The sequence below is a fragment of the Brachyhypopomus gauderio genome, chromosome 8, assembly GCF_052324685.1.
Source record: "Brachyhypopomus gauderio isolate BG-103 chromosome 8, BGAUD_0.2, whole genome shotgun sequence".
NCBI classification, from domain to species: Eukaryota; Metazoa; Chordata; class Actinopteri; order Gymnotiformes; family Hypopomidae; genus Brachyhypopomus; species Brachyhypopomus gauderio.
In genome coordinates this window covers 22,998,851-23,010,100 of record NC_135218.1, presented here as the reverse complement: position 1 = coordinate 23,010,100, position 11,250 = coordinate 22,998,851, and the positions used below count along the sequence as shown (strand labels likewise).

General features: G+C 49.4%; 1 protein-coding gene across 1 annotated transcript in view; it reads right to left on the bottom strand.

The window, feature by feature from the left end:
- Positions 1–565: 565 nt before the first annotated feature.
- myo10l1 (myosin X, like 1) overlaps positions 566–11,250 on the bottom strand; it is a 46,210-nt gene continuing 35,525 nt past the window's right edge. Inside the window, 11 exon segments of the mRNA XM_077015569.1 lie at positions 566–3,490; positions 3,961–4,152; positions 4,702–5,181; positions 5,387–5,510; positions 5,764–5,900; positions 6,127–6,334; positions 6,475–6,772; positions 9,108–9,231; positions 9,391–9,548; positions 10,049–10,240; positions 10,979–11,121. Coding sequence (XP_076871684.1) covers positions 3,386–3,490; positions 3,961–4,152; positions 4,702–5,181; positions 5,387–5,510; positions 5,764–5,900; positions 6,127–6,334; positions 6,475–6,772; positions 9,108–9,231; positions 9,391–9,548; positions 10,049–10,240; positions 10,979–11,121 — 2,161 coding nt within the window. The 3' untranslated portion in view covers positions 566–3,385.

The following is an 11,250-nucleotide window of genomic DNA, read 5'->3' as shown; positions in this document are numbered from 1 at the left end:
CAGCAGGACTGTCCTGGTGCACGTTAGAAACACGTCACCAGCAGGGCTGTCCTGGTGCACGTGAGAAACACGTCACCAGCAGGGCTGTCCTGGCGCACGTGGGATTCATGTCACCAGCAAGGCTGTCCTGGCGCACGTGAGTAACACATCGCCAGCAAGGCTGTCCTGGTACACGTGAGTAACACATCACCAGCAAGGCTGTCCTATCACACGTGAGAAACATGTCATCCCTCCATTGCCCCTCAGCAATGGGAAATGTGCATCAGAGTTGTGCAAGTATAATCTGGCAACAGAAAGAAGTAAATCTCAGCTGATACTAATGATCTGTCCTGCAAGCTGCACTCATTTTGAGGTTTATGAATATTGCTTGGTTTTGTATATTGTAATATACTGTCATTTTCAGATGTTTCCGAACACTTACACAACAATTAACTACTATGAAAAGACTTAGCTTCCAGTGTGTGCTAACATTTTAAAACCAAAATTGTACAATTACACCATCACTGTCACACATTTAAGTCCACATGACATCACACAAAATTACACAAATATATTACTCCTGTGATAAATTCCAATAATTTATTAAAGCATTTTGTAAAGCCAGTTACAAAAAACAAAAAACTCAACAACAAAAACAAAAACAAAATCTCTCTTTTAAACAAGCAGGTATTATTATTTGTATTCTTTATATAGTAATATATCAACAGCAATGAGTAAGATTTACATTCAGGCCCTTTTTGGCTGCCTGCAGCTAAGCAAGGACCCTACAGTAAAGAGTCAAAGAGAAAGGACCACCCACATATTTGTGTGTGTGTGTGTGTGTGTGTGTGTGTGTGTATACATGTATCTGAGCAAGAATCTCAGTACGTTTGCATGCATGTAAGTCTATTTACTGTAAACGTGTTTGTGTGTGTGTGTGTGTGTGTGTGTGTGTGTGTGTGTGTGTGTGTGTGTGTGTGTGTAATAAACATATACTGCTCAAGTAAGTGTAAACGTCCCAGAATGTCTCATAAATGCCTTTTCTCTTAAATGTGAGGCAACACACAACGATGTGGCATTAACGTCTTCCCCCACAAACACACACACACACACACACACACACACACACGCACGCGCACACGCACACACACACAATGGTGGAGGTTTGGATATCGGAGGGTCCCAGGTCAGCAATAATGACTCTTGTCTCTTAAACTCCCTTCCTCATTCTGTTAATATCTTAAATATGAGTAATATATGCCTACATCCACCCTTCTCCACCCCACAAACACCTTTTGGTGCCTTAAAGGACAATCACAACACCCACCCATAACAAGCAGCACCACATACACTTTATTCTCCGCATCGTAACCTTTGTTTTGCTAATTTCACTTTGTTTCATCCTTCAACTTAAAAGCTGTCAGACACACACAGAGGAACTTGCATTACACTGACAAATATAATTGCATATCAAACAGCACAATCACACCAGATACAGTTTTATATTAAAAAACAAACAGAACTGTACAAGCATACTTGGACTTCTGAGTGTTGAGCGGACAGTCATCAGCGTGAGCAGACGTCATGTTAATGTGTGTTTACTGTGCGGTGTTTCTGCCTCTGGGTTTGTCCTGTACACGATTACAGGAGAACGTGACCCGTAAAGGCAGCTCTGCCATACGTGAGAGCCACGCCATGCTAACTCACCCTGGCTATGTCCCATTTGAGGTGAGTGTACATTTAAACTGACTGCAGGGTGTGACCGTTTGAAGCCTCCATACGATAGTACTTAGATCAGTGTCTCAAGCCAAGATAACATTTAGATTATGTCACTTGCAAACTGAGAACCTATGGTAACTTGGAAAAATTGTAATCAATTTTATTATGAAGTCTTTTTTTTTTACCATGATATAATGTTGGTATTTTTCACCTCTGGAGCAGTTGTTTAATGTAAAGGATGTCTGACTTTAAACATAGTGGTTCTTTAAATAAGTGCTTTTACACCTCAAGTTTTATACATGCTGTTTGTCCTTGGTTATGTCAGAAAACCATACCCTCAAACCATCTCTGTGTCCCCTGGGACTGAATAATAACATAAAAAATTGTGGACATTTTCTGTTCTTCTGAATACACGTTTAGTGTTGGGTTTAGTAGTTATGTTGAGTTAGAGTCCAGTAGCTTAGCTCACACTTAATAAAGGCTAATTCTTAACGTCCTTTCTTTTTTAAAATAGATGTCACATGGTGCACAACAGATTTGCTAAAAGTCGTCCTGATTGGACCGTTGGTTCGTATCTGAATGCTGGTTGGTTAGGCTCGGCCTTGCTTGGTGTAATACTGACATGATTTATCCCAGTACTGAGTTGGTTTGGCCTGCCCCACGGAGGACTCAGAGGTATCTAGTGGCTTTCAAGATGGATGTGCAGGTTTTCTGTAGAGTGACTGAAGTTCTGTCACTGAACACTATTGTGCCCTGGTACTGAATATAGAATTTTATACATGTCTATACGTATACTAAAGAGTTTCACTTGCAGAGTTGATATTAGTTTAGCATCCCAAAATGTATTTTTTCTCACCTCACAGGCTGTTGAGTGGAATATACTGATTTTCAATGGAATATAAAATATAATGTTTTAGTTTGACAGTACTGTGTGAGGAGCTTTGAAAGCACACTGACATCAGAACAGTCACATCAGTTGCTGTTTACAATGGCTCTCCAGGTTGTCTCTGTTCGTCTGATCTCTGGTCAGTCCCAGGACATACGTGTCAAGAGATGTACGGATCTCCTGGCTGACTTATGCTGACACTGACGCAGGAGCTCACAAGATGGCCGCCAGGGGCCACGGCATTACAAAATGGCTCTGCACGTGTCTGATAGGGGGGAGAGTCCACGTGTGTGTCGCCAGCGTAGTGACGGGAGAATGAGAGGAGACGCAGGAGCACAAGCTCACACACGTGTCGGGTCTCTGGGACACAGCTGGAGGTAACATCTCCCAACACCTGATCACTTACACAGAGGAGTCCGTAATGGAAGGCTGGTGTGAAAGAGGAGAGAGAGGAGACCGGCTGGTGCTGGCAGTGGAGAAGGGCCCCTGGGGGCCGCAGGGCTTACAGTGACTGTGACAGGTCTGCTTGTGCTTTGTAGTGAGGCAACTAGTCCTAAATCATTAGTACGAAACAGGCAGCAGTGCAGTGTTGCATTCTGGGTAGATAAGACAAAGAGTTTGATCTGAGGTGGGATCTGATAGTGTTCATCTCTCTCTCTGTGTCTCTCTCTCTTTCTCACTTCTCTCATCCATGGTTAGCACACGTCTGGTCATGTTTCTCAATCAAACACGGACACTCCCTCTGTCTCATCAGTGCTCCGCCTTCTCAAGGGAAGCTGTGATCCGATTGGCTGGTGTCGATCACCTGATCCAGGCACTGCTGGAGCTCGTCACGGACATGACGCTGCAACGCTTCTTAACAATCATGTTGATGTACGCCTTCATGATCTTGGTGATTTCACCCACCTGTAGGAGAAACACACACGGGCAGTTGTCAATTCCAGGGACTTGACTAATGAAACACATCAGTGAGGTTAAGAGTACAGTCAGTGATTTCAAGCCAGAAAACTTTTTGTAATATCTGCAGAATTGTCCTTGCATTCAAGCAGCAAGATTACGTAAAAAGCACATGATTCTTTGGAGGGAGGGGTGAACTGAAGTATTTGAGTGCAGAAGGTATTTGAGCACAGGAGGTGTTTGAGTACAGTAGCTATCTGTCTTTGTCTAGCTGTTGAGTTTTCAGCTAGATTCAGCGTTCAAATCGCTGACTGTACCTTTAAGAATCCGCATTATTCAAATGATCTCTGTGTTCAGGTAAAGCTCTACTTTAAAGAGAGCCACGCTTTATCCAGGTCAGTCAGCAAAGGTTGTTCAACTCATATTTTAGGATATAAACGGAAACGACTGGAAGGCAGAGCTGGAGTTGACATGCTCACCTGAGAAGTTTCAAAAAACATCTCCCTCTCGTCGACGGTGATCTTGTAGGTGCTGGGCTGTGGGGCACCAAAGAAGACGATGTGCTCGTACTGGAAGGTCTCCAGGGGCCGCGGCTCTCCTCTCTTGTACACAGACACGTTCTCCGCGCTCACGCCGAGCCACAGGTCATGGGGGAAGCCTCCTTCTTTACACTGCAGGGGGGCATGTTTAACAAGCCTTAATACACTTTACTGATCACTTATTTATTCAGCAATAGTATTCATGTATGACACATCCAAAACACACACACATGCACTCACACACACATACACACACACAGGAAATAAGCCAGTTGGAGGCACTGTTGAAGCTGAAAGCCCTGTGCTAATTTTAAGCATCCTGTATGTTTTCCATGTTTTCTACATTTTCTGTTTTTTGTTTTTTTATGTTTTTTAGTGTTTTTCTATGTTTTTACGTTTTCAACATTTCCTGCATCTGATTCACTGTCTCGTCTCCCGTGATCCAGGGAGCGGTGCTGTCCAACAGAAGAAACGGTGCCAACATCACACCCGTCCCCACTCCAGACCTGTGAGCCTGTCTGGGCCACGGTTTCCACAGCACTCTGCTGTCCAACAGAACAGCGTCCAGCTTAATCTGTAGCGTCAGCCGAGTCACTCAGCAACAGGCGTCTTGTGCCTGAACTAAAGACAACTCCTCCATCACGTCCCACACTGGTGCTGCCCCGCGGGACAGAGCCTCACCTCCACGTCGAACAGGGTGGAGCCGTAACCGGGCCACTCCTTCACCAGGCTCATGTAGTTCAGCATGGCCTGGTGCTGCGGCATCCCCTGCAGGCGGTTCCACTTCTCCAGCACGCTGGTCAGCGTGGCCGACATCTCCTCCTTCACAAACATCTCCAGCATCTGCTCCTCCTCCGCCTTCTGCTTCTTCAGAGAGCCCGTCTTGAAGCTCCGCCGCAGGGTCCCGTCCAGGAAGTTGGCCCTCCGCCGCTCCAGGGTGTGGCCTCCGGGCCCCACGCTCACGGCCCCCGGCACGCCCGACCCGCCCGCCTTGGTGGACTGGAGGATGCGTGTGCGCAGACGCCCGACCGGGTAGACGCTGCTCAGACTCCAGGGTGTGCGCGCCACGTCACCGTGGATGTACTGCAGACGCAAGGCGGCCAGGTGCTGCAGGGTCTCCTCCGGGGCGGGGAAGTGACCACTGATCAGACTCTCATGAGCCTGGGAGGGGAGAGAGATGGAGGGAGGGAGGGAGAGAAAATGAGAGAGAGAGAGGGTGAGAGAGGGAGACGGGGAGAGGGTGGGATGATAAGGAGACGCAGAAAAGAACGATCGGTTGCTTGGTTGTTGTTCATTGTCGTGGAATTCATTCCTGTCTCTGTTTATCACGCGATTTGATTGTTTTCCGAGTTCATAAAACATTCACCTGTTCAAACAGGAAGGCAAACTCCACCCCCTCTCTGGGCACACTCTCCACATCCAGGAAGCAGTAGAGTTTAAAATAAAGCCGCCAGGGACCTTCCTCCTCCTCTTCCTCACTCCCTGCCAGCCTGCAATCAGAGGCCACCGTGCCTACAGTCAGTTTCTCTCACATATAAGCACAAGTGCTTTACCAAACTAGCTCAGTGGACTCAGTTCCTGTAGAACCATTCACCAGATGTTATCCATGGTGGTCTTCCTGATAGATATAGGTTATAGGTTATAGGTTATATTATGATATTTGTACAGCTTTCTGAAATGATCCACTATGTGAGTGTAGTGGCGTAGTAATGTGTAATGAGGCATGGTCACAGTCGTGTGTACCTCTCAAACTTAGCCAGCATGTCCGCTACGATCACGCGGCTCTCCATGGCACGACTCTCCACCTTGTTGTGCTCGAACAAAGAGAATAAGTTGCGGCTGGTGTCCATGGCCAAACCACGAATCAGCTTCTCCACCACCTGCAGAAAGGTGCACAACATCAGAAACGCATGAACACTGTGAAGATGCTGAGGGTGATGGTGTGGTGCAAAAAGTGTGCCCATGATTCCTCTCTCTCTCTCTCTCTCTCTCTCTCTCTCTCTCTCTCTGTCTGTTTCTCACTCTCTCTCTCTCTCTCTCTCTCTCTCTCTCTCTCTCTCTGTCTGTTTCTCTCTCTCTCTCTCTCTCTCTCTCTCTGAGTCTCACCTCTCCTGCAGTTGTGTGAGAGTTGATGGAGATCTTGCAGGACCCTCCACCGTGGCAGTACACCGTGGTGCTCATCTCCTGCCTGGTCAGCAGGGCGGCGATCTCCTCCTGAGAGGGCACAAACTCCCTCGTCTTGGTCTTCTTCAGGGACTCACTGATGAAGTGGGAGTAGCGCTCGATCTCGGTGCCCGGGTAACGCTCCCTGACCCTGAGAGTCAGATTACAGTTCTCCGCTCAGAACAAGAAACCTGAACAGTGCGTTCTCTCACGATATCAGTATTACCACAGACGTACAGCAGGGTGGGCCGGTCCAGACATCGATAAAGGGCAACAGAAGATACTGCTTACCTCTTGAGGTGGAATCTGAGGTAGCGCAGTATGGCACGACTGGGCAGGAAGGTGCAGCTCATGCAGGTCAGCAGGTGCCAGTGCGCGCGATTGGCTGGGCTGTTGGGCTGAGGCACGTGATTGGTCTGCTTGATCAGCTGACAGTAGACCTCATCGCGGAGGGGCTTCAGGTCGTGGCAGGTCTGCAGGATGCCCTGGATGATGGCGATGGGGTCTGCCACGATCTCCATCTCCTGCAGCGAGTTGAAGATCCTCACCGCCTCGTCCTGGAGACTGCCGTAGCCCTTCCCTTTATGCACTGCCAGAGAAGGAGAGCAGTAAGAACCAGGAGACGTACTGGTACTTTATTTGAGTAATAGCTGTTTAAAATCGGGCCATCCACTCCAAGTGGGTTTTCACCAGTTTTCACAAGAGGAACAGAAGCTGTCAGGGGAGCCTGAGGTCATGCTAGTGTCGCTCCGTCAGTGAGGGTGTGGAACTGACCATCGGCTCTCCTGGCCAAAACAGGACGAACCCATGACTCAACACGTTCTGTTGCTCCACCACGACTCAACACGTTCTGCTGCTCCACCATGACTCAACACATTCTGTTGCTCCACCACGACTCAACACGTTCTGCAGCTCGACCACGACTCAACACGTTCTGCAGCTCGACCACAACTCAACACGTTCTGTTGCTCCACCACGACTCAACACGTTCTGCTGCTCCACCATGACTCAATACGTTCTGCTGCTCCACCACGACTCAACACGCTCTGCTGCTCCACCACGACTCAACACGTTCTGCAGCTCGACCACAACTCAACACGTTCTGCTGCTCCACAATGACTCAACACGTTCTGCTGCTCCACCACGACTCAACACGTTCTGCAGCTCGACCACAACTCAACACGTTCTGCTGCTCCACAATGACTCAACACGTTCTGCTGCTCCACCACAACTCAACATGTTCTACTTGCTCTTTCTTTCTTCCCAAACCTGGCTCACCAAATCCATCCCCAATGGTGGATTACATCTGCTGGGCTTCCGGCTGCACTGAATGGACCACGGAACATGTCAGGAAAGCCGAAAGTTGCTTCTACATCAATGGAGGTTGGTGTACAGATGTCACGGTGCACGTAAATACTGCAACCTGAACTTGGAGACATGAACTGTAAGCCATTTCATTCACCATCAGAGTTTTCTTCTTTCGTCCTGGTTGGAGTTTACACCCTCCAGTGACCAACGTGAACAACACACCGTAACACAACCAGAGAACTGTTGTGGAACAAAAACATGAGGGCTCACGTTACACAACCCTTAAGGCCTTTTAGCAGAGTAAAATGATACCACAAACTGACAGAATTTTGACAGCATATGAAATGTCCCAACACGTAAAATCTCTCCCAGCAGATCTGGGACTCTGATCACTGTTTGGTTCATCTTACCTAAGTTCATACCTAAGGCTGTTTTGACTTTTATGAACTAGAGTGATTTTTTAAGCTGGTGACCTGGATGAACTGACTAACACTGCAACACTGAACATCAGATTTATGAAGACATATGAAGGGGCCAAACCAGGACCCACTGCACTTACTACAATAACAAGCCATGATTCACAACCAGACTAAGACTTCATCAGGCAGAGAGGACACCTGCAGAACTGGGGACATTGTCTTGTACAGGCGGACCAGTGACTCACAAAGTAGACCAGAGTGCCTTATAGAAGCTCCAGTGAGAAGCAGAAAAGCAGGTTTTCAGCCAACGGCTCCATCAGTGAGGCCTGAAATACATCATGAATGACAAAGAGCCGGCGTCACTCACTCCACCCACACTGAGGGAACCAAAACCTGGCTGACGACCTGAATGTCCTGAATGTTTCAGAGGGACAAATTCACACCCTTCACCCATTTCAGGCCAACAGCAACAACCCCCGTCTTAGCCCGGGTGACCGCTCAAGTTTCTAGGAACAATCTCCCAACAACTGAAGTGGGACACCAACAAACAGGCAGGAACATCATTACTTATTCCTCACACCCTGAACACGAGGATGTGACCTTTCACCTCCGCCCTCTGGCAGGGGTTACACCCTGGACACCAAAACTAGCAGAGACAGGAGACAGTTGCAGTCATGGCCTGGCGGTTAGGGAAGTGGTCTTGTGACCGGAGGGTCGTGGGTTCGATTCCCAGACCTGAGGCCATGACTGAGGTGACCTTGAGCAAGGCACCTAACCCCAACTGCTCCCCGGGCGCCGGGCTAGGGCTGCCCACCGCTCTGGGCACATGTGATCCACAGCCCTCTAGTAATCAGTAGTGTGTGTGTGTGTGTTCTGACTGCACAGATGGGTTAAAAGCGGAGGACAAATTTCGATTGGGGTGTAAAAATCACAATTGACAAAATACGGCACATTTCATTTCATTTCATTTTTCTCCCCGTTCACCTCAGATGATCTCCTGCACTTCAGACAACAGACCTGATTCTGGTTCTGATTAACAGAATCTTTTCTGCAGGCAGTTGGGGGTGTGATAAACAGAAAGATGGAAGGTCATAACAGTCAAATATAATGTGTGTTTGTGAGAGTGCACAGATAAGGGGGGGGGGTACGCGTTAGCTCCTGCCTGCAAGGTCGGAGGGCATCGTCACGGACACTCACAGTGGCTGCTGACCTCCCCGTAGGGCAGGGGCAGCAGGGGGGAGTGCAGGGGATGCTGGGTATATCTGAGGATGGGGTTCCTGCGGTACATCTGCTCCACCGCCTCGGAGTTCACGCTGTTCTCCTACAGAGGCCAAAGGTCAAAGGTCATGGGAAGGAGCTTTGTTCAAACCTTTATTTAAGGTTAAGACTTTTCATCTGTTCATCTGTTTCATGATTCAGAAAAAATAATCACGTTTCAGGTTTAGCCGATAACTCAGACCGCTTCTGTTCCCGCCTTTACCTTGATGTCTCTGATGAGCTGCTGTGTAGGGGTCTCGATTGGCGGCTTGTTGTCGATGACGCCCTGGATGGTCGACGCCCACCTCATGGCGTCGTTCAGCTGCTTGGTGTACAGTCGGTACGAGTGTTTCCGCCCATGAACTATGAGGTTCCAGTATCCTGCAGCGTTAGCAGCAATCAAATCAGCAGCACACACAGTTCGGTTTAATGGAAGAGGAAAGTCTCTACACTGATTTAACAATACATGGTTCACAGTAGGTTAGAACCACAAAACAAACTTGTATGAAATTCACAGATACAAAACGCAGAACAAATGCAATAGATCATGAACCATGAACACCTATAATGAAAGAGAGTTTGATAAATAATCCCACTGTGGATCCAAATGTATCCAACTGGTATGCACTGGTACTGGTACTGGTACTGGCACTGATACTGGTTTCACGAGCACATGTCTTGTCCCCATTACTGTACGACACCATCCTTGAGTGCAGAGAATTTCTAAACTAACTCGCCAACATCACATCCGCTGGCCGAAGCCACTAAAACCCGTCGCCCTGTGGGTCTCTCTGGGGGTCGCCCTGGGAGTCGCCCTGGGGGTCGCCCTGTGGGTCTCTCTGTGGGTCTCTCTGGGGGTCGCCCTGGTCCGGTCTACTCACCGGTCTCCTTGGTCTTCTCGTCGGGCTGCACCACTGAACACAGGCTGTTGAGCACTAGCGTGCCCAGCTTGGGGGCGCTGCGTTCGGCTGATTTGTAGTAGTCTAAGGAGGCGCCCGTCAGGACGAACCAGCGCTTCTTCAGCTTGGGGGCGCCACTCTTCGCCCCCGCCTTCACCTCTTTGTGCACCCAACCTGCGGAAACAAGCCCCGTGAACAGAGAACGCTCTTCCTGACACGCCCATGGGGTTAGCCACGCCCCTGGGGTTAGTAGCCACGCCCCTGGGGTTAGTAGCCACGCCCCTGGGGTTAGCCACGTCCCTGGGGTTAGTAGCCACGCCCCTGGGGTTAGTAGCCACACCCCAAAGATGAACAACAACGCCCCAGATGTAAGCAGACACGCCCCTGTGGTTAGTAGCCACGCCCCTGGGGTTAGTAGCCACACCCCTGGGGTTAGTAACCACGCCCCTGGGATTAGTCACGCCCCTGGGGTTAGTAGCCACGCCCCTGGGGTTAGTAGCCACGATCCCTGAGATTAATTACAATGCCCCAGAGATTAGCAGACACGCCCCTGGTGTTAGTAGCCACACCCCTGGGGTTAGCTACGCCCCTGGGGTTAGCTACGCCCCTGGGGTTAGTAGTCACGCCCCTGGGGTTAGTAGCCACGCCCCTGGGGTTAGTAGCCACGATCCCTGAGATTAATTACAATGTCCCAGAGATTTGCAGACACGCCCCTGGTGTTAGTAGCCACGCCCCTGTGGTTAGCTACGCCCCTGGGGTTAGTCACGCCCCTGGGGTTAGTAGCCATGCCCCTGGAGTTAGCAGCCACACCCCAGAGATGAACAACAACGCCCCAGACGTAAGCAGACACGCCCCTGGGGTTAGCAGCCATACATTCACTATCACCATTCACTGTGGTGCAGTGAGACCGACCTCTGAGCACAAACTCCTGGCCCTCGATCTTGGAGTCTCCTTTGGGCTTCTGCAGGAGACTGATCCAGTGGTGCATCTCCTCAGGCAGCTCCGTGTTGCAGTGGATCACCCGGTTGGCCGTGATGATCACGAAGGAGTTGGGCCTAATGGGAACAGACAGAGAGCACCGCTGGTCCAACATCAGAGGAGACATTGTGATGTCCATTATTGTCCAACTCTATCTAGTCAAGAGGAAGACGTGAAGACAGGGCATGCGCACAGACCCGTCTGAC